Source organism: Castor canadensis, chromosome 6 (assembly GCF_047511655.1).
Source record: "Castor canadensis chromosome 6, mCasCan1.hap1v2, whole genome shotgun sequence".
Lineage (NCBI taxonomy): Eukaryota > Metazoa > Chordata > Mammalia > Rodentia > Castoridae > Castor > Castor canadensis.
This window is the reverse complement of record NC_133391.1, coordinates 24,506,652-24,529,509: the sequence shown is the minus strand read 5'-3', so window position 1 is coordinate 24,529,509 and position 22,858 is coordinate 24,506,652. Positions and strand designations below refer to the sequence as shown.

The 22,858-nt window shown below is 36.6% G+C and overlaps 1 protein-coding gene across 2 annotated transcripts in view; it reads left to right on the top strand.

Annotated features, from left to right (window-relative positions):
• Positions 1-22,858, top strand: part of Pik3c2g (phosphatidylinositol-4-phosphate 3-kinase catalytic subunit type 2 gamma) — a 271,944-nt gene that overhangs the window by 242,353 nt on the left and 6,733 nt on the right. For both annotated transcript variants that reach the window (XM_074075978.1, XM_074075977.1), the window contains one exon: positions 20,329-20,454. In XM_074075978.1, the coding sequence (XP_073932079.1) occupies positions 20,329-20,454 (126 nt within the window). The remainder of the gene's footprint in view (positions 1-20,328; positions 20,455-22,858) is intronic.

Genomic DNA, 22,858 nt, shown 5'->3' with positions numbered 1-22,858 from the left:
TTTAGGTCCTTCAGAGTATGTTTTATGAAATTTGGTGCACTGATGTTGGGTGCATATAGTTTGATAATTGTTATTTCCTTTTGATGTATTTCCCTTTTATTAGTATGGAGTGTCCTTCTTTATCTTGTTTGATCAATGTAAGTTTGAAGTCTACTTTTTCTGAGGTAATTGTTGCTATGCCTGCCTGTTTTCAGGGGCCGAGGGCTTGGTAAATCTTCTTCCAGCCTTTCACCCTAAGCCAGTGCTTGTTTCTGACAATGAAATGGGTCTCCTGTAGGGAGCAGATTGTTGGATCTTCCTTTTTAAACCAGTTTGCCAAATGGTGTCTTTTGATGTAGGAATTAAGTCCATATATATTAAGTGTTAGTATTGATAGGTGTGTGGTGATTCCTGTTATTTAGTTGTCTTTGTTGTTTAGGGGTTTAATTGTATGTAGCTGAATCAATGTTACTCTGTACTTTCTTGCCTTTTCTTCTCCTGTGGTTTGGTGCTGCCTGTCCTCTCACTGTTTTGTTTGTTTTCAGTTTCTGTGTGCACAACTCCTTGGAGAATCTTTTGTAGTGGTGGCTTGGTGGTCATATGTTGTTTTAGTTTCTGTTATTGTAGAAGACTTCTTGCTCCATCTATTTTGAATGATAGTTTTGCTGGGTAGAGTATCCTAGGGTTGAAGTTATTTTCATTCAGTTCCCAGAATACCTCACTCCCTGCCCTTCTTGCTTTTAAGGATTCTGTTGAGAAATCTGCTGTGATTTTGATGCATTTACTTTGTATTTTTTTGTTCTTCTCTCTTACAGCTTTCAGTATTCTTTCTCTGTTCTCTGTGCTTGTTGTTTTAATGAGAATATGTCGTGAAGTAGTTCTTTAGTTCATTTATCTCTCTATTTATAGTACTCTCTGTTTCACTTTTGTGTTTATTTAGGGCTCCTATGAGTTCATTTATTTCTTTCTGTGTCTTCTCATATTCTTTATTTTTGGTGTCTTGAAATTTCTTGAGTGCCTCTTGTATGTTTTGGTTAACCATATCTTAACAGCTCCATGAAATTCTCAGTTATTACTTGCAGGATTTCTTCTTTGAGGCTGTTCTTGTGGGCATCATTGTGTTCCTTGGTGTTGTTTATCTTTGTTTTGTCGGAGTCTGGAACTGGGTATCCATTTTCTTCATTTCCCTCTGAATTGTATATTAAATTATTTTTGGGGGGAATGGTTTCCATCCTTTTTTTATCTTCCCATCACTCCACTTGGTACTGTGCAACTATGTTCTTGATAGGCTAGTTTGTGGTTTTAGTCACCTGTTTTCTTTCCCTTGGTTTAATATTTTTTGTGGCTGTATTGGGTTTGTAACTAAGTGTGTATGTGTTATTTCTGTCCCTGGTCTGTGTGTAATTTAGTATTTTCTAATTCATAGTAGTAAAACTAACCAAAAAAAAGAAATGAAATCAACGTGGAGAGATGAACAAACTAACAAGATACAGAAAATACAATCAAATAGATAAACAAAAAATTCCAGGTTCAGAAACAATAGAATTTCAGTCTTAGTTTGAGTTCTGGTGTTACTCCTCTAGCATCCAATCCTGGTATTGGTATTTAAACAGAAGCTTTGTCATAGTCTTGCCAGGTGCTTGGATAGTGTTTGGTTTGGTTTTTTTTTTTTTTTTCTTTTTCTTCTGTCTTTCAGTGGCAACTGCTTGGTCAGCAACTCCCTCAGTGGGATGTGGCAGTTTGAGTTTTTATGTTGTCCTCAGGTTCGAGAATCAGCTCTGTAGCCCACCAGCTGTCCTGTTTTGGAGTTGGGTTTTCACTGTGCTTGATTACTAGGGACTTATTTCTTTGCTTTGCCCCCTTTCTCTAGGCAAGGTCAATGATCCATCAGCTGGCCCCCTGCTGTCAGCGTGTTGTGATGGTTTGCTGATTATTTTTCAATTTTGCAGTGTCCTTTGTCTTTGAATGTTGCTCACTGGCTCAGGAGATAAGCTTCGTGGACCACTACCTTCCCTATTTTAAGAAGCAGCTTATCACCCGCCCGCTGTCAGCCCTCTTGCCATTCCAACCTTTGTTTACTGAAACTTCACACGGAGATCAGCTCTTTGCTCCTCCTCACACTGCGGTGCACTTTCAGCAACTCTGCCCCTCTGCTGTGTATTAGTTTTCAGTTCCTTGTTTACTGTTCAGTGTTGTTTTGTTTTTTGCCAGGGAAGGATGTCAGTCTGCCCAGGGGGCTATGCTGGTTTATCCTAGGGGTGGCTGGGAGAATACCACATGATGCTTGGTGCTCACCTGTTTGGTCTGCCAAGCAGGTTTGGAGCTGGTGTTTGTTTTCTCAGTGTAACGTGGCGTGGAGAAGCTTTCCAGGGTGTTGACGTTTTGATTCTTCTTGCTGCTTTATTCCCACCAAGTGTGGCTCCAGCGTCCTAGCAAGGCTTTGGAATCACAGAGCTCACATTGTCTGCTTCCGCACCCTAGTTGCCATCTTGGATCTCTCCCTGGTCTTTTCCTAATTGTCATTTGTTCATCTATTTTTGTGAAATTTATTTTTTCATGAGCTTTCATGACAGTATTTCTCTTCATCTCCGTGTAGGATTCTTTTAAGTATCTTCTGCAATACTGACCCAGTGGTCACAAATTACTTTAGTTTGGGTTTATGTTAAAAGGTTTTCATTTTCCATCCATTTTAAAGGATAACTTTGTTGGATTTAAAAGATAATTATTTAAAGGATAATCTTGGTTGGCAGTTATTTTCTCCTAGGGCTTGACATTGTATAATTTCATGTTTTCCTGGCCTTGTTGGTATCTTCTGAGAGATCTGATGTATTCTGATAAGTATTCCTTTGTAAATAACTTGACACTTCTGCAGTTTTCAATATGCTTCCTTTGTTCTATTCTCTTAACATTTCAACTATAATGTAATGTGGAGAGATTCTTTTCTGGTCATGTCTATTTGGGGTTGTAAATGTCTCCTATACTTGGATATTCATATCATTCCCTATGTTTGGGGAATTTTCTACTAAATAGAGTTCCTATTCCTATAGTTTGTATCTCAGTTCCTTCCTCTACCCCCAAGGATTTTTAGATTTTCTTTCTTCATCATGTACAAGGGTTCTTAAAACTTGTGGTCATGCCTTTTTTCTTTATTGCTATTTGAATGTAATGATTTTGCAATCTTCTCTTCAGTTCCTAGTATTCTTTATTCTGCTTGATCTAGTCTAATTGGTAATGCTTTCCACTGAGGTTTTTATTTGTTTATTGAGCTTTTCATTTCCAGGATTTCTGGGTTGCTTTTTTTTTTTTTCAGAATTTCTTTGCTGGATTTCTCATCCTGGTTGCTGATCTTTATATCTAAGTCTTGACTATTTCATTCATTTGTTTATTTGAATCCTCTTTGAGGTCATTGGTTATTTTTAGAACTAAACTTTCAGTTTTTTGTCCAGCTTTTCAACCATTTCAGTATTTTTTATTCAGTTATTAAAAAGTTATTCAGTTATTGAAGAGTTATGATGCTTAGAGGGGTCACATTGTCTTATATTTTCATATTTCTTGGGCTTTTTTGTGGAGATTTGTGATCTGTTGGAATGTGTACCTCTTCCAACTTTACATGGAGGCCTGCTTAGTGAACAGCCTTCTACTAAAGTCTCAGTCCTCCCTACCACTCGGAGGAAAAAAGGAATATAGCAGTAACAATATTAATAATTCAAACACAAACCAACATTTTAATTTTAGTAAGGAAAAATGGAAACAACTACCCCTTCAGTAAGGAGAGGACTAGAACTACATACTTATAGGAAAAACTAGGAATTAAAAAATTAGCAAAGTATTCCGGGTGCCGGTGGTTCAAACCTGTAATCCTAGCTACTCAGGAGGCAAGACAGGAGAGAGAAAGCAAATGAGATGAACATTAATATTGAATATAAACACCATTTAAAAATACAGAGAAAAGTAAAACATTTTTTGAAAAATAAGTCCGTATTTCTTTCTTGTTGAGAAAATGGAGAATGGAGGTGATTTACTTTTTCCCAGGCTTGTCATTTTTCAGTTTACCTGGTATTAGGGGCAAGAGAACATTGAGTCATTTTCCCTCTGGTGAGACCATTTTTCAAGCTGAGCTCGACCCTTCCTTTCCCTCTGGGGCATGCATGCTACTATTACTGACTGGGTTGAATTCCTGTCAGTGTTCTTTGTATGAAATTCCAACAATTCAGCATGCCCTTAAGCTCAACTTTCAGTTGAGCCTAAGTACCAAACTGGGTTGGTCTCACACCAGAGACACCCTGTTTTCTTCCTTCTTTCTGTAAAATACTAGAATTTTATTGGGTTCTCTGTTACAAGTGGTCCATGGGCCATACTTTGCAAAATGTTTCCTGAGTTTCCAGTAACCCCATAAATGGCTCTCTACATGAAATGTAAATTCTAGTCTTGGAGCCAAGTGAATTGTGGTGCCTAATGGACCACATCTAATGGCAGTGATAGATGTGAAGATAACAGAGGAGGGTTGTGAAAATAAAGCCAAGTGAAGGGTAATGTTTGACACATAAAAGTAGCAATATTCTGGGTAAAACTACTTAGGTTATGTTGTCAGACTATCCCAATTCTTCTCATTTTTTTAAACATCCAGTTTCTTAAAGGAAACATGACCGTTCTCTCCTATATGTGTTTCAGTCTAAATAAACAGGAACTTCTTAATGAAAGATGATTTCTTTACAACAATCATTCCATCAGTTTTGTTTTTCCAGAGTTTGCCTATCATGTTACTGAGCTGCTAAGATACAAAGACTAAGATACAAAGCAATGAATGTGAGCAGTGCTCAACCCATATCTTGACATTTTCTTCTACTATGGTTCATGATGCTTTTAGCCTAGGAAGCACTGACCCTTAAAAATTATAAATTATTTCTAAGCAAAATCAATCTTAAAATTTTCAAATACCTATTATCATTGGTCTCTTTTTAACCATTCCGTTAATGTCTCTTTACTTATTAAAGTGTTCTGATCCCAGAATCTTCATGAAGTTTCTCTGTCCATACATTCTTCAAAACATTCTCACAGCAACCTTTCTGAAGTTTCCTTAGTTTTGACAAATTTAAATGATAATGTTTATAGGGACTTAATGAAGGGTGACTTCACCCTTAGCCTTTCCGTGTAAAGATTTTCTGATATTCAGGGCTTTAACTTTTGAAAAAATGTCCTAAGAAATTTCATCCAGCCTTGAGACTTCAAAGACAATATGAATTTCTCCTAAAGTGCTCTATTTTTATCTGTCTCTGAATTCCATTTACATATTTCCAACTGTCTGATGGGCATTTATCCTCTGATATCTGCCATCTCTTTAAACTCAAAACTTCTAAAATTCAGTCATCTACTTTTCAGTCAAGACAGCTTTCATTCTGAATTACTTATTTCCATGAATTGTTGCAACATACTCAAATAATACTGATTAAAAATTTCCCTGTAGTTTATTTTCTATATTTCAACTCATTTCTATTCACATATGTAATTATCAACAAATCCTCTTAATTTCCTTTAATTTCCATTATTCTCAAAATCCTATTCAATATTCTCTATTCATCTATGATGTCTTTGATTGATTGCTATGATACACCTTTCCTTATTTTATTCTTCCTCTAATATCTCTTGCCTAAAACTCTATTTTCATCATATCAAAGAATTTTTAATAGAATTTCTATAAATTTCAAATTTCCCAGCCTAATACACAGGTATTGCACAATCTAGCTGCAATCCACCTTTTATATCTCCTCCAACACAAAATTTGTATTGTCTCTAGATTGCTTCCTCACTGTTGACCAAACACCATCAGGCATGCTGCTAACGATATAATCTGACTTTATCTTCCTTCTGTTTGCCTTCCATTTACCCTCTATATCCAACACAACTTCCAGGTTCAACTCAAAATTCTTATTCCTCTGAAACTCCTGGTCAGTCTCGCTCCTGGTGATCTTCCCTCTTTTGAGTAAGATTCATCTTGATGAATGTTCTATGCATGATTGAAAATGATGTGTGCCCTGCTGCTGTTGGGCAAAGTGTTTTATGAATGTCCATTAGGTCACATTGGTTAATATGTTGCTCAAGTCTTCTATAACCTTAGTTACTTTCTGCATAATAGTTCTACAAATTATTAAGAGAAAAGGTGTTAAAATTTCCAAATATAATTATAAATATATAATACAAATAGGCAAATGATAGAAGAGGATAGATAGATAGATGGATGGATGGATGGAAAGATAGATAGATAGAATAGTATTTTAGGTAGTATGGCTACAACCTCTGGCACATAAATGATGAACCTATAATCATTTACAGTTCTTTAAATTTTCCCAATGTCTTACTAAACCAAGTTTTTCATATCCTGGATTTACAAGATGAGTCTTCTCAAAGAAAAGCTTGGTTTCTGTCTATGTTTTTAACCTTATTAGATGGCTAATTATTCTACCCTCATAACTCATTCTCAACTATTAATCCAGCATGTTTACCATACCACCTGGCTATTGGCACTTATGCATTGCATACCAATGTTTATTTAAACGATGATAAAACCATTCAGTAGGACAGGATATTGGTAAGTATCTGAGGTACCTAGGTGGAAAACTTTTTTTACCTCTAGATTGCTAGTTTCTGCCCTTGCAATCCAATCTTCCTACACTAGCAAATAAAGGAGCATGATAATCTAATCTTCCAATATTTCATCTGTTCAGAATGACTCAATAATCACCAACATAATAGTCTTTTTTTCTTATTTGTACACTTTTCCTAATATCTGGGGATAAAGGCTGCCGGTCAGGAGATTTGGAATCATTAGAGCAGTTTAGCAATTTCTAAAAAAGAGTTTAATTAACAGTTTAACTCATAAACATCTCCTCATCATTTGTCATTGAGTAGATTCTAAAATATAAATGAGGTTTAAAGCTTCACTTCTTACAGGTTATTATGACTGAGGAGTGGAAAAACCTCATCAAACTTCACAAAATGCTCCAGTGACAATGTCTGGAGCTTAACTAATATTCTGAATTTTTAGAAACAACTTGATTTGTATGTATTGAGTCAGAAAAAGAATTCTGTCCATTAGACTGTTACTTCTGTGAGTTATTAACTACATTAAGTTGAGGAAAAATATTTCAAAATGCAGTGTCCCTTGGTATCCATGGAGGCTTAGTTCCAGGATCCCCTTGTAGATGCTCAAATTCTTTATATAAAATGGTGCACATATCCTCCTGTATTCTTCAGATCATCCCTCTGTTACTTATAGTATCTAGTATACTGTAAATGGTTATTATACTGTATTATTTAGGTAATAATTGCAAGTGAAAATGTACATGATAAGTACAGGCACAATTTTAAAAATATATTTTTTTATGGGCAGTTAGTTGAATCCAAATTTGTGAGTGCAGGACCCAAGGATGTTGAGGGCCAATTGTATATGTGTGCATATGTACATCTATATACACATATATGTGTATATACACATATGTATAATGAGTTGATCATACCAATGAGTTAGTTATGTCTTTGAAGGCAGAAATTATTATGACCTCTCTGTCCTCTCACAGAGCACACAAAGTGTTAGACAATGATAGCTATATTTTAAAATCTGTCTTTAAAAACTAGGTATTGGATATCAGTTGTTGATTATGACAGTCCTGTTAAAACTTAAATTGGTGTGAAATGAAGTGTGAAAACCTGAATCATCCCATTTGTATTAACACACACACACACACACACACACACACACAGGTTGAGAAAATCATTTCAGAATTTAAGAAAATTTTTTAAAAATGTATCACAGGCACTTTACTTGTACCTCTGTACTTTCATCATACTCTGTGATTATTTTAAAAAGATCCTTTTCTTGATGGCTAGCCTGAGCTTAAAAATTGCCATTTTGGCAGGCTCATAGATGAGAAAATGCTTTTTCATTATGCTGTTTTGTTTCTGGCATAGACCTCAGGTTTTGATAGGCCTATCATATTTTAATTATCATCGGTTGATTTCTACTAAAGATTATATTATCCTATGATTGGAAACATTTAAGTGAAGAAAAGATGGAAATTTATCAGAAATTATTCACTGAAAAGATAATAACATATTAAATACAATTAAACTCTAGATTAACCTGTATAAGTTTCCAAAGTGTCTGATATTTTTAAACCATCTGAATCTTCTTCACATTTCTTACAAAACTTGATCTGGAACTGCTGTGAATTCTTTGCCTTTCATTGTATTGTGTCAAAATGGGTTCTGTAAATTTTATAGAAAATCCTCCAAAAAAACAAGGACAATAATGCTGACTCTGGGCTACTTTACTACCAAGAAAATTTACCAAGCTAGTAAATTTTCATTCTGCAGTAGCTATTTTATTATCATATCATTATCATTACTGTGTGTGAAAAAGAAATATCTTCCTCATAAACTCATGTGAAAATATTCCAGAGCTGTTGGCATACCCTAAAATGTTAGATGTTTATTTACTTTATAAACATTCAAGCTGTGCTTTTTAAAAATTTTTACCAGCATGCTATTGCTTTTTTTCACCTCAGTTTTGATAATTATCTGTTTTCAAGACACTGTTCATTTCTTGCCTATAAGAATGATAGTAGTATTGAAGGACATTTGAAATGCTATATGCAATCTGGGGCAAGAGATAAAGGCAGAAAATTGGTATATTTAATTATTCATAGAACTAAAACAATACATTTAGAGGTCAATATTGTGAACAAAGAGTTACTGCCATGTATACATACATTTTAAATTTTGCAAATTAAAATAATATCCAAGCTAAAAATTCCCCATCTTTTACTCTTCAATAGAGAAAGAAATCTTTTTGCAAGTGAATACTCAGAATGTCCTAAGGCCTTCATTTCTAATATTTCAACTTGTGGGACCCCTTTTAAAACTTATTTTAGAAATTATTCCTCGGGTGTCACTAACATTGTTTTAGCACTTGTTAAATTTAGGATATATGAAATAATTTTTTAAAACTACCATAAATGCAGCATTGCTTTAAAAAATATTTTGAGCTGGAGAGTGGCTCAAATGGTAAGAGCACCTACCTAGCAAGCATGAGGTCCTGAGTCCAAATCCCAGTACCATCAAAGAAATATTTTGAGATAGGGTTTCATTAGGTAGATAGGGTTTCATTAGGTAGCCCAGGCTGTCCTCTCCTGCCTCATCCTCCCCAGTGCTAAGATTACAGGTGTCTATCATCACACCCAGTTTATAACAGAAATACTTTAAAAATATTAAAGTTGTGTTAGCAGAACACACACACATGTGACAAAATATATATTTGACAAAATAGTAGCACACGTGTTTGAGACATGTTAATTACTTCTCTGGGGAATGTTTGGGGCTATGTGGATCTACACTCTGCCTCTACCCAGGGACTCCCATAGGGCACCTCTTAGATTCAATGTGAATATCACCACAATGAAAGAGAGTGCTGATTTCCTTTTGTTTCTCCCTTATATTCCACAAAAGAGGCAAGATGGAGAGAATTTGCACAGAGGTGAGAGAGGGCACAAAAAGACATATTTAGCTCATGATCTCCCATATATATGACCTCCAAGAAATGGTCAATCCACCATCCAGAAGGAAGTTTAAATAACCTACTGTGCTCATTGGCTAATCAATTTTCAAGCAGTTAGGACAAGAAATCCAGAAAGAAAGTGAGAAATATCACAGAAGAGTAAGCAGAAAGTCAGGAAGGGATCTCAGAAATTAAAAACCAAGTCTCCAGGTAAAAGTGAGGAGAATAATGACTAAGGATTCATTCTGAAGCTAAGTACAAAAATGATGTCATCAGTTCCATACAGTTCCAGTAGAAAGGGGAAGAAGTGTAAAGAAGGATAATAAGCACATGACTGTGTAATGTGATCTCTGAAATAAGAGTAAGGTCAAAGTTTTAGAGTGCAGCATTGAAATAGTAGACATAAGAAGCAGATCTTAGCACAGTTACTCCCAGTGAGCCACAAAACACAAATAATGAATAGGTAAAAAGACAAATATATCAGATCCCAGTACTTGGGAGATAGAGACAAAAGAATCATGAGGTCAAGGCCAGCTTAGACCTTGACCATCAAGACACTGTCTCCAAAAAAAAAAAAAAAAACACAAAAAAAACCAAAAAATATCTATCAGAGACATTTCTTCCAATGCCTGTCATTCAAACACCTAGGACAAACCTTAGAAACAGAGTGAGTGATAAATTCACTTTATCTTGCAATGGACTTTTTATTGCTTTCTGTGACAATAAGAAATAATGCCACAGAAGAGAAGTTAGTTCAATGAAATCTTAGGAAAGATCCTTCATTTATGTATTGCATTATAAATAACTCTGCAAATAACTATCGAGTACTTTCAAAGAACTAGACAGTATGAATATATGCCTCATTCATTCAACCACTAACAACATCAAATTCAAAGACAAACTACATACACAACAATGGAGCTGAAAATTTCCTATGGCCTCAGGGAATATGGAAAGAGAAAAAGAGCCCACAAGAAAATCCACATTGGAGAGTTTAGTCAAAAAATTCCTAACCTCAGTAGTCTCCTTAAAAAGCTGTAAAATGTAGATCCCAACACCAAAAGCTTTGCATTAATAGAGAAGAGTGCTCATGGTGCATTGTCTGCTTAGAAGCAAATCTATCTTGAAGAAAGGAGAAAAACCAAACAAAACACCATGGGTATATTTCTCAAGAGTGACACCTGAACAGCCTCGGGAGGACTCCAGAAGAAGGTGCTGCTGAAATCTGAGATGACAGCACCATTCAGTTTTGTCCCCACAGTCCTTCCTGTGGGACAAGGTGTGAAAGTGGACAATAGTGATGTGGATGATCCTGGTCCTGTATAGGCTGAAGCTAACTTATGAATTTGACTTAAATTTTAACAGAAAAGTTGTAAAAGTAAAAAACAAAACTCGTTAATAGAAAAATATTTACAGAATAAGACCAAAAAGAAAATATATTTATACAACTATACAATGAACTTGTCTTTAAGCTGTTATTAAAGAATCAAAAGTTTAAAACTTCATAGTTTATGACATAAAGTTACAGAAAGCTAAGAATAGTTTACAACTGAAGAAAGTTGTTGTAAATTTAGTGTAACCTAAGTGAAGTGTTTGCAGTCTACAATAGTGTGAACTATTGCCACAATCAGTTGCCACTCGCCCAGAGAAACTTCCAGGCATATAAGCTCCATTTATGATAGGAGCCTGATACAAACATACCGTTTTTTATTTTTCTGTCATATTGTTACTGTAACTTTTCTGTGTTTAAATACATAAATACTTACCATTGTGTTATAGTTGCCCACGATACTCACTAAAGTTCTGACCAGCTGTACAGCCTAGAGCAATAGGCTCTGCCATACAGTGTAGGTGCATGGTAGATTGTACCATCTAGGTGTGTGCAAGTATACACTGTGATGTTCACACAGTGACAAAATCACCTCACAACACATCTCTCAGAATGCATCTCTGCCACTAAGACACTTCTGTCTTTAACGCCTCTATTCACCAAGAACTGTGTTAAAGAGAAGGTGGCTATTAAAAAAAAAAAAGGAATGCTATGAAAGGAAGACATGACTGCTTAAGTAAGAATAAGGTGAAAGGAAACTCAAGTTCAAGTGAAGATTTTTAATTGGAGATTAAGAGACATATTGATAGCTCTAAAAGAAGAATCTGGGGCTGGGGTTAGATTGATGTAGTAGTGAGCTTCCTGACTACAAAATACCTCACAAAACAACTTAAAAGGAGGAAAGATTTATTTTGGCTCATGGTTTCATGGTTTCAGAGGTTTTAGTCCATTGTCATCTGTCTCCATTTTTTCTGGGCCACTGAGGCAGAACATCACAGTCAGGACTGCATGGAAGAGTAAAATTGGTCACCTTATGGAAAAGCAAAGTCAGGGAGAGGGGACAAGATGCAACCCACAAGGACATACACTCCCAGGGGCCTATTCCTTCCAGCTAGGCTCCACTTCTTAAAGTATCCACAACTTCCAAAATTAGCACCACCAGCTAGGGAGGCTTCAATATTTGAGCCTTTTAGGGAGAAACTTCATAACCAAACAAGAACAATTAGTGACTAAACAATAGAGCAAAGTCCAAAGGAACTGGGAGGTAGATAGAGCAAGAGTGGATCTTCCATTAAAGAATTTCCAATGTCCTAAGGGCAATGATACACATACAAAACTATTTTCAGAAACGGAAGATGGTAAGTATTTTAATAGTAATTCTAAAATATATAGAGTTTCAGAGTTGGTATCAACAATAAAAATTAAGTTCAGATGACTTCACATTACCTTCTGAGCATAGTAAAAAGAGCCAGAATTTTAGAAGAAAGTGGTAGTACTACTTTACCTCAATCTTCCATGAATGAAGATCTCCAGATGACACAAGAGTTCAGAATTCTGAAGCCCCAAGCTTTCTGATTCTTCGGGTCATTGTTCAGTCTTTGTGAAGGTCAAAAGATAGCCAGAGTTAAAAAAATCCCAGGGTAAGACAGTTAGACAAGTAGTTTTAAAGTAAAATTTAATTTGCACAAGCATAAGGGCAAAGGATAATATGAGAAGTATTTGATGAGGAGGCAGGTAGTGATTTCTTTGATAAATTATTTGAGATCTTTAAGGAGCAGGATATGATGCCAGTAAGAGGTGGGGGGGGAGGGGGGCTGATTTTGATAAGACAGCTACATTGGGGGAAAAAAAAGTTCTCTTAAAGACTTGAGAGATCAATATCTGCATTTAAAGTTGTTTAGGACAAGCAGAGCCTGCTGCTCACATTCAATGACCCTCTGGTTTAAATCGAAACATGTGCTCGTCTGTCATTCTAAAAGCTCCAGGATGTCCAAGGATCTTGTCAAAGACACAAACTTGGAAAAAGAAGCCCAAAGCTTGAGGGTAGCTAAATGCCTATGAAGACTGGAACATCCAAGATTTTCCCTCTTCTCTCACTTGGAGTTTATTCTTCAGGCAATGGGGAATCCTTGAACATTTTGAGAAGGGAAGTGACATGATCAAATCAGCTTTATGGGAAAGTTAAATATACCAGGGATATATGGAATAAAGGAAGGAAAGAGGTGGGAACACTGGAAAATTCAAAAGTAATTAAAATTCCTATAGCACTGAGCACAGTGGTGCACACCTGTGATCCCAGCACTCAGAAGGTGCAGGCAGGAGCATTGTGAGTTTGAGCCCAGCCTGGGCTATCTTATCTCACTTTTTTAAAAGTCCCAATTATAGCAAGTCAGGAATCAAGATCTGTGAAGGCAGGCAAACTGGGCAGAAAAGGGGGAAAGGTATGTTGGTGCATGGTTAGATTTGAGTATTAAGGACAAGGGAGGTGCCAGGAAGACGAGAAAATATTGTTTAACAGAGTTTTAGTGAGTTGGAAAAATCTGTTTTATAGTAGTGAGGAATGATAGAAGATAGATTTTGATTAGAGGTTAATGAGTATAAAAATGCTAAGAAGACATTCAAGTGGAAATATATACAAGTCACTAAGCCAATCTTACAGATCAACTAGAAATTCTTACTGGAAATCATCTACAATTCTGCTTCTAGGGATGAAGGCTCTTCCAAATTAGAATCAATTTTTCCCCCCAAAATGTCTGGAGACATTTTTTGGTTGATAACCAGGAGGATGGTACTCCCTGCATTTAGCAGGAATGTTGTTGGAACATCTTACATTGCACACATAGCCCCTACCACAAAGAATTAAGATTATGTGGCCCAAATAATAGTGCCAAGGCTAGGAAACTCTGCACACATGAATATCCAATCAGTGCATAAGGAGTATTCATGCTTCCTTTATAAGAAATAAAAATATTGCTAACATTTGCCCAGTCTTACTCTGTTTCAAGCACTGTCCTCACATTGCATGGTTTATCTTACTTTATCTTAAAAATACAGTGAGATAGGTGTCATATTTAACCTTACTTAGCAGATGAGGACATTCATCCACTGAAAAGTCAGGATACATGCAATATTAGTCAAGGTTCACCAGAGAAACAAAAAAATAGGATACAGATAAAATTTCGAAGTACAGATGTAAAGAGATTTGCTATTTGCCTCATGGGATTAAGGAGACTGAAAAGTCCTACAACCAGCTCTCTGCTAGCTGGAGATCCAGGAAAGTGGTGGTGGAGTTCCAGACCAGGTCCAAAAGCCTAAGAATCAGGAAAGTAGATGGTATATGTCTCCCTGAGATCAAAAGAAGACCAAATTTCTAGGTGAAACAGGTACACAGAACAAATTCTCCCTTCTTTGCCATTTTATTCTATTTAGGCCCTTGATGAACTAGGTAATATCCACCTGCATTGGAGAAGGAAATCTGTTTTACTGTCTAAAGATTCAAATGCCAATCTGTTTTGGAAACACCTTTATAGACACATGTAGATTAGTGTTTAAGCCCCATCAAGTTGATACATTAGCCATCTTAAGTCCATATCATGGCACCTATAAACCTCTCTAACTATAATTAGTCTCTAAATAAAGCTGACAAAGTCACAATTCTGCTTACATGATGTAATCCTGTTGTGTACAACCACTCACTCTGACCTCTTCCTCAGCAAAGGAAGAATAGTGCTTGAGTGACATTTACTCTCTTCCTCAATATCCCATAGTTTAAATACTATGGTGTATAATTAACAATACTTTTATAAGTCAATACAGTTTATGTTACATGATAAGGAAATAAGAGAAGTAAGATATTTGCTACTCATAGACAAATTCATTACAAAATAAAGAGGAAATATTCATGAAACAATCTTCATGTCTATGACTGGTCATATGGTTGCTATTGCCATTTATAACTACCTTCTTCCATCTTCAGAATACAAATTTTGGCTATGGTTCTTTAGCATTCATTCTTAAAGGGTGTGAGCCATTAGTAACCCTGCTTGGACTGGGTTGTTGTACTTCACAATTGACCTAAATCATAGGCCATGTGCTAATATAAGACACCCTAAAGGAACTCCAATGTTCTGGACATAGTCTTCTTTACTCCAGAGTGATAGATCTATTTCCGCTGTCAGTCAGGGACAATCACCCCAGCCAACACTATAATTTATTTCTTCATTTGTTTATTTGACTTTGCATTTTAATTCAGAGGTATGGCCAGTAGCAGTCTTAACTTCCAGTGCAGTTAGGTCTCCTAATGGAAGTATTTCTCCCTCTGGAACTATGACCTCTAGACCAACAGAGCATAAAGTTGTGGGAACAAAAAATAAATATGTTGCTAGCATGACATAGTCATAATAGTGAGTAGTCTTATTCTCTTTTTCACCCCTTGATTATAGAACCCATGAATCCTGACTCTGAGAGAAACAATGCTGTATATCAAATGCTGATTCAGAGCATATATAGCCTCTTATCAAAGCTTTTTCCAACCCTACAATGAAACTATCTGGTGTTATGAGTCTTCAACAGGCCCTTCCAACATTCTATAAAAGCCATCTGTTTCAGTATGTTGGGGAACATGGTAAGAACAGAGGATTCCATGAGACTGGCCCTTCTTTTGCTGTAAAGAAAGTGAGTTCCTTGATCAGAAACAATGTTGTGTGAAGTATCACACATCACAAGGCATTCTGAAACCCATGGATGACAGTTCTGACAAAAGCAAGGCATGTAGAGAAGGAAAATCTGTATTCAGCATAGCTATTCCAATAAGAACAAAATGCTGCGTTTCCATGTGATGTAAGTAACCTGCCATCAGGGAGCTGCCTACTGAGAAAATGGTGCCATCTCTAGGACTTAGTGTCCATCTCTGAATTTGGTGAGTTGGGCACTTAGTAGTGGGCATAGCCAGGTCAGGTTGGTGAGTGGAAGTCCATGTTGCTGAGCCCATAGAAAAATCTCCATCCCTGCCACCATGGTTGGTTTACTATGAGTCCATTGGGCAATGGCAAGAGTGGCTAGAGAAAGAGACTGAATGGAATCCACAGAATAGGTCATCCTATGCACTCAATTATTAAATTCCTTCTCTGCTGAGATAACCCTTTGGTGAGCATTTGCCCAGAGAGATCTAGCCAACATTGCTTTTCTCCAAATTTTTGTATCACCTATATTTATTCCAAGTCCCTGACTATCCAACCAAACCAGTGGTCATAACCCAAGAGTCAGTTGATAAGCATACCTGGCCATTTCTCCTTCCAGACAAATTCAATAAGCAGGTGCACTGCTTAAAGTTCTGCCCACTGGGAGGACTTCTCTTCCCACTGTTTTTCAAGCTTGTCCCAGAAAGGGGCTGAGGTTCTGCAGCTGTGCACAGTCATATGATTCCTGTACATTACACAGAACCATCTATAAACCAGACTTTGGACTTCTCTTCCACTGTCAACCACAGGGAACTCTGTGTATAGCATGAGTAAGTCCTTAAGCTCAATCACCAGCACCTAAAAATTTCATAAGAAACTTTCCAGGAAGCTACAGGTGCAATCTTCTCTGGAAGAAGGCACAGGAGCAAGAATGGGACCTTGGACATTTGGAACACCTCATGTGACTTCTTATGCCATCAGGGCTTGCTCAGGCCCAGACTCTTCCATATTGGATTATGGAGTTTTAGTGTGAACACTCAACTTTATGGCATGTTGAGTTGGATAATACCCAATTCATGATGAACAGATCAGAGCACATAGAAACTTGGTAGTCTATGATTAAGCATCTAGACTCTATCACAACTTACTAGTAGGCCAAGTTCTGTTTCCATAAAAAAGGAAAAGTCATTATCCATATAGAATGCCTAGTCTTTGCTTCAAAATCCTAACAACTTATTACTGAAACACATAACAAAAAACATCAGCTTGATACAATTTTACATTACTTACACCATTATGTCCCACATGTTACGCAGATTTCTGCCTGTGCAAATTAGAACCTCAAACAATTGTTCTGGAGTGCAGGTACATGAGGACATAGGTCACACTTTGAACTTCATTGTCAGGAACCTGCTGTCCCTTCAATTTAGTTTTTAGTCTATAAACAAAGAGAGACGGGGTGGGATCCTGAGAACCAGCATTGTCTTGTATGTCAACTGCCTCAGATGAGGCCCTTACCATTTCCTGGGGTGGTGTAGGTTTAATACTCTCGGACAGGTGTAGAGAGGCCAATACCACTGGGTACAGAGAAGCCACTTCCACTGGCAGAGAATAACTATAGAACTTAGGATCCCCCTGTCCCTACCTTCACTACGGTCTTCCCACAGGTCCCCATCACTGCTCACAGGACCCCATTCTTTCCCAATCAATGCCCTCTCTCTAACAGGGACACCTTGTGAGGTTGGGAGACCAACCTGCATTGTAATTTAGCCAGCAGCAGGATGAGATTCCATATTTGATTTTCAGCAGTCATAGTCCTACAGATACAAAAGCTAAGGCTCTCCTTCAGAGTACTCGTAGAAGCTTTGAGGTTATCACTGTGGCACTTGAGCCCCATCACATCCTCACAGACACACCATAAAGATTATTTAATCAGATATCTGGGCATCACATGAAGCAGTCAGGTTGGCACAAATTGTTTTTAATGTTTAATTAGAATATATTAGCTGTATATGGGGGATTCATTGTGACAATTTCAAATAGGCTTATATTGTACATTGGTTAGATCACTCCCACCGTCTCTCTCACTCAACCTGCTCCCTGCCCCTCTTCAAGCAATTGCAAGAGGTTTCATTGTTCTATTTTGTATAGGTATTTGATGTCCATAAATCATATTCCCTCAATCCCATTCATTCACCATCCCACCTCCCATAAGTACATCCCCCCACATACACTGTACTTGTTTTACAGTCCTAGCTTCCACTATTAATTCCAAATCAGTGTTCAAAGGGGTTTCTCGATATATCTCCACTGTGAGTCTACTTTACTTTGGTCCATTCAATCCCTTCTTTTCTCTCCCTTACCACTTCCCTCCCACCCCAAGTTTTCAGTAGCTTTCAACACATATTGTTATATCCTCTACCTTCACAGATGTTGTTTTATGACACTGCTGATGCTCTGTCACTGTCTTTTCCTTTCCCTCTTTCCCTGAGTTCCATAGAGTAGCTCCATTGTTACAAACATGTTCTACAGATGAGTTTGTATATGATCATGTTTGTTTTTGTTTACCTTTTTGGATCTATCTTCCACACATGAGAGAAAACATATGGCATTTGCCTTTGAACCTGACTCTGACTTACTTCATTTAACAGGATATCCTCCAGTTGCATCCATATTTAGCTTCAAACCACATGGTTTCATTCTTCCTTATGACTGAATAAAACATATATATATGTTTTATATGTATGCCACATTTTCTTTACTTATTCATAAGTTATAGGGAACCTGGGTTGTTCCAGAGTTTGGCTATTGTGAATAGTGCTGCAATGAACATCAGTGTACAGTGTCTCTGCTGTATCCTGCCTTACATTCCTTTGGGTGGATGCCCAGGAGTGGAATCACTGGATCATATGGCAGTTCCATCTTAAGCTTTCTGAGGAATCTCCATACTGCTTTCCATAGAGGTTGCACTAATTTGCATTCCCACCAACAGTGTATAATGTTCCTGTTTTGCTGCATCTTCACCAGTATTTGTTGTTTTTGCCCTCAAAGATAAGCTTGGCACAAATATTCACTATTACACGTGCCTGAGGACACACAGCTGGAAGATTTGGGAGCCCATATTTTCAATCACAAAGTCTATTTCTAGAAACATAACCTAACCACTAAGTTGGAGTATGCAGTGATTATAGGTGTGGTACCTTCAAGCCTCATAGCTCCACACAAAAAAATCTCAAATGTTAATAATGGTTTACTTCTATGACAACGAAAATTACATTGTCATTGATGGTTTTCAATGGAATAAAAGTTCTATAATAAAAAGTATATTTTCTTGCTTTCTAGTATCCAGAAATATATAAAATTAAAGCTAGTGGAAGTGGGGTAGTACTAGATAGTCACAGGTGACTATCACTGTGTCCCAGAGAATAAAAATATATTTTTTGAAAATTACAGAGGAAGTAGTAGTTAGAGTATAGTTAACAAAATAGGCTTTTAGTGGCCAGATGAGTGGGCTCAAATCTGTAGTCCTAGTTACTCAAGAGATAGAGAGTGGGGGGATCATTGTTTGAGGCCAGCCTGGGCAAAATATTGTTGAGATTCCATCTTGAGATCAAGCTGAGCATAGCAGCACATAACTGTGATTCCAGCTACATGGCAGGCATAGATAAGAAGATCTTGGTCCAGGCAAGCCTAACTAAAAAAACACAAGACCCTACCTGAAACAAAAAGTAAATTAAAAAAAAGTTGCTAGGGGTTTAGCCCAAAAAGGTAGCGCTCCTTCCTAGCAAGCCTAGGTCTGTTCCAATCCCAGTAACAGCAATAATAATAGTAGTAGTAATAATAATGCCTTCGGTTCAACTTTTAAAACATTCTCTTTAAATATAAATTGCATGAACATTTCTCATTTTAGCAAAGTAGATATGCAGAGTTTGGGGGTAGTTTACCCTTTTTGATTAAGATCACAAAAGTGGAACCCATTTCCATCAAGTTTGACGGCTTCCAATTTTTTCAAACAGTGGACTCATTATTCAAATAATATGTGTGAAGTAAAAAATACATAATAGATTTGAAGGAAAGGTGGAAGAGAAGGAGAGAAGTTCTGAAGCCAAGATGAGGAAATTGGGGAGGAAGGGAAGTCAGGTACAGGCCCAGAGACCCAAGCATTTGGCAACTCCATCAGCAAATTTGGACTTCCATATAAGACAATTTAGAAAGGACTATCCAACATATCTTAAAGCAACTTAAGTAATAAAATTATTGTAACCATTTTTAAATCTCATAAGTATATTAAAGCTGTAGGTCTAATCACTATTTTAATTGAAGTGCTCTAAAATGTGACATCATATAAAATACATATACATTTCATTAAATGCTACATCTCATTTTATGTGCTAGACTTGAATTTTTTTGATTCTCAAGTAGTGTCCATGTCCTGAGGCACTTAATTCTTGTCCCTGCCTGTGAGTAATATTCATCTCTTGACTATATCTGTCAAAAATGCAAATTTGGATTTTACTGTAAAAAATTAAAGTAAATTATACCTAATGGACTTTTAAACATACCTCTCTGACATAACCCTTAATTTAAGGTGGATAATTTTTCTCTTTTAAGGTCTAGTTGGGATTACTTTTGACCAACGATGTACTTCTTTTGGTTTTCTCTTATTTTCTGATGAACAGAGTGACTGTAATAAACCCTGATCCTGCCTTTGGTCTGGATATTTAGTAGCTATGTATTCGTTTTCTTTGATAGCAACACACATTAATATTTATAACCACTTTCCTTTGCAGTATCTCCCAGATGGCTCTGCACCCAGTGCACATGTTGAATTTTTTCTTTTGCCATATCCCAGTGAAGTTCGTAGGAGAAAAACAAAGTCTGTTCCAAAATGCACCGACCCCACTTACAATGAAATTGTACGTATGATTCATCTCTTGTCCAGTCATTTTGTACTTTTCTTACCATCTTTTAGTTTAACAACTAAGTATGGAAAATTTGCAGAAATTGGCAGCATTATTCTATAAAGGAATGGTATTTCCCAAAATAGTCACAGAGTACTGATCACTGTTCTAGAAGCTACGGGAACTAGAAAATACAGATACTGCTTTAAAAGCTATTATGAGCTCGTTTTCAAATTATGGCTAACCTCCAACAAGAGCAGATTTGTTTTGCATAGTAACATCATTCCTGACTTCATCTTACTTTCTCTTACCTTATTTTCCTGTTCACAATTTTCCTTACCTAATAATTTGAACACAAGCTGAACTACATATAACAGCTAGTCTCACAAATTCTCTTTTGAAAAAAATGAAAAAAAATACAAAATACAAAGTAAAGTGATTACATTATAAATAACTCTGATTCATTTGTAATGAAGAGTTTAAACATCCAGCCCCTTAACTTCTAAGGCAAATCCTGCATTTATTCTCCATGTATCCATGCTTTCCTTGCTAATTCAATTATTTGCTTTTTTTTCTTTCTATCTCATGCTCCAGATCCTCCACTCAGAAATCTTTAAAAAGCAAAAAACAAAGACACCCTCCTTGCTCATCCTTTTGAAGCAAATTTTCTTTCCCTGCTCTGACTTTCCAACTTTTACAGAATTAACCTTCACACTTCTCTCACTTCTTTACTTCCCATCCACCCTTGAATCCTTTGCAGTGTGAATTCTGACCTTTCATGCTATACTTTATTCAAATGGCATCAATACACTCCTAATTGGAAAATCCATTGAGCCCTGATGTCCCTTCCCTCAGCCAGCTATTCAGCAACACCACTGACTGTACCTTTTTTGAAGTCTCTCTTTTGCTTTTTGAGTTCTACCTTCTTTACTCCCTCCCATTTCTGCTAACCACTCTCATTTTCTTTCATTGCTTTTCTTCCTCTTAAAATATTGTTCCAAGGTCCATTCTCCCCTCCTCTTCAATTATGGTCAGTCCTTACTTCCCATGGGTTCTGCATCTGAAAATTCAACCAACTTTAGATCAAAAATATTTGAAAAAAATTGTTTCTGTACTGGATATGTATGACTTACTTTTCTTATTATTATTCCCTAAACAATACAGCATAAAAACTATTTACACAGAATTTACATGGTATTGGGCATTATGAGTACTCCAGAGATCATTTAAAGTATCCAAAATGATGTTCAAGAATTATATGCAAACACTATAATTTTATAAGGGATTTGGGCATCCTTGGATTTTGGGTTTTTTAGGGGATCCTGGCACCAGCCTGCAATGGATACCAAGGGACAGTTATTTACACTTTTAAAATTATCAAATGTTTTCATAAATTTTCTTTTTATCATCTACTTGTAAGTTGCATCTGAATTTATTCCCTAAGACCTGGGTTCTCTCTCAAGCTTTTGAGCCTGTTACTCTTCCTGATTACTGGAGAGCTTCACTTAAATGTCTCCTAGGCACTTTTAAGCCTATCTTTCCTCTTCTCTTTAAGACACCTTCTAATGACACCTCCTTCTTACATGTCCAACTAGCTACCAAGCTTGTCAGTTCTACTTGTGCAGCCACCAGCATCCTAAATCTATCATCTCTTGCAACTTCTCTGTTTGAAGTCCTTGACACTTTAGTCATTATCATAGCCCCTATCTGCCTTCTGTCTTGTGCTTTTTATTAAATCTTTCACATATGGAAATTGCATATTTTTATAGAAAACTACCATACTTTTTTTCATAGAAGTTGTACAGTACTCCCTTCTTATTTGCAGTTACTTTCTGCAGTTTCAGAACTGCAGATAACTATGGTCTGAATAAGCAGAAAATTCCAGAAATAAACAAGCAATACATTTTAAATTTCATGTGATTCTGAGTAGTGTGATGAAATCTCATGCCCTCCCACTCTATCCTGCATGGGTCATATATCGTCCTTTTTCCTGCCTGTCCCTGCTGTATGTGCTACCTACCCTATAATCACTAAGTAATCTTAGTTATCAGCTCAGTTGTCACAAATCACCTTTATTTTACTTTAAAATGGCCACAAAGCATAAGAGCAGTAATATTGGCAACTTGGATCTGTCAAAGAGAAGCTGTGAAGGGCTCCTTTAAGTAACATCTTCGTAAGAAGAATAAAGTAAAATAAGGTATCTTGAGAAAGATCTCATTCATATAACTTTTTGTGCAATATATTGTCATAATTATTCTATTTTATTAAGAGGTTGTTAACCTCTTACTGTGCCTAATTTATAACTTAAATTTTACCATGGGTAGGTGTGTATAGGATTAAAACATGCATGGAGAGGGCTTAGTACCATTTAAGTTTCAAGCACCCACCGGAGTATTGGGAGTATCACCAGCACACAGAC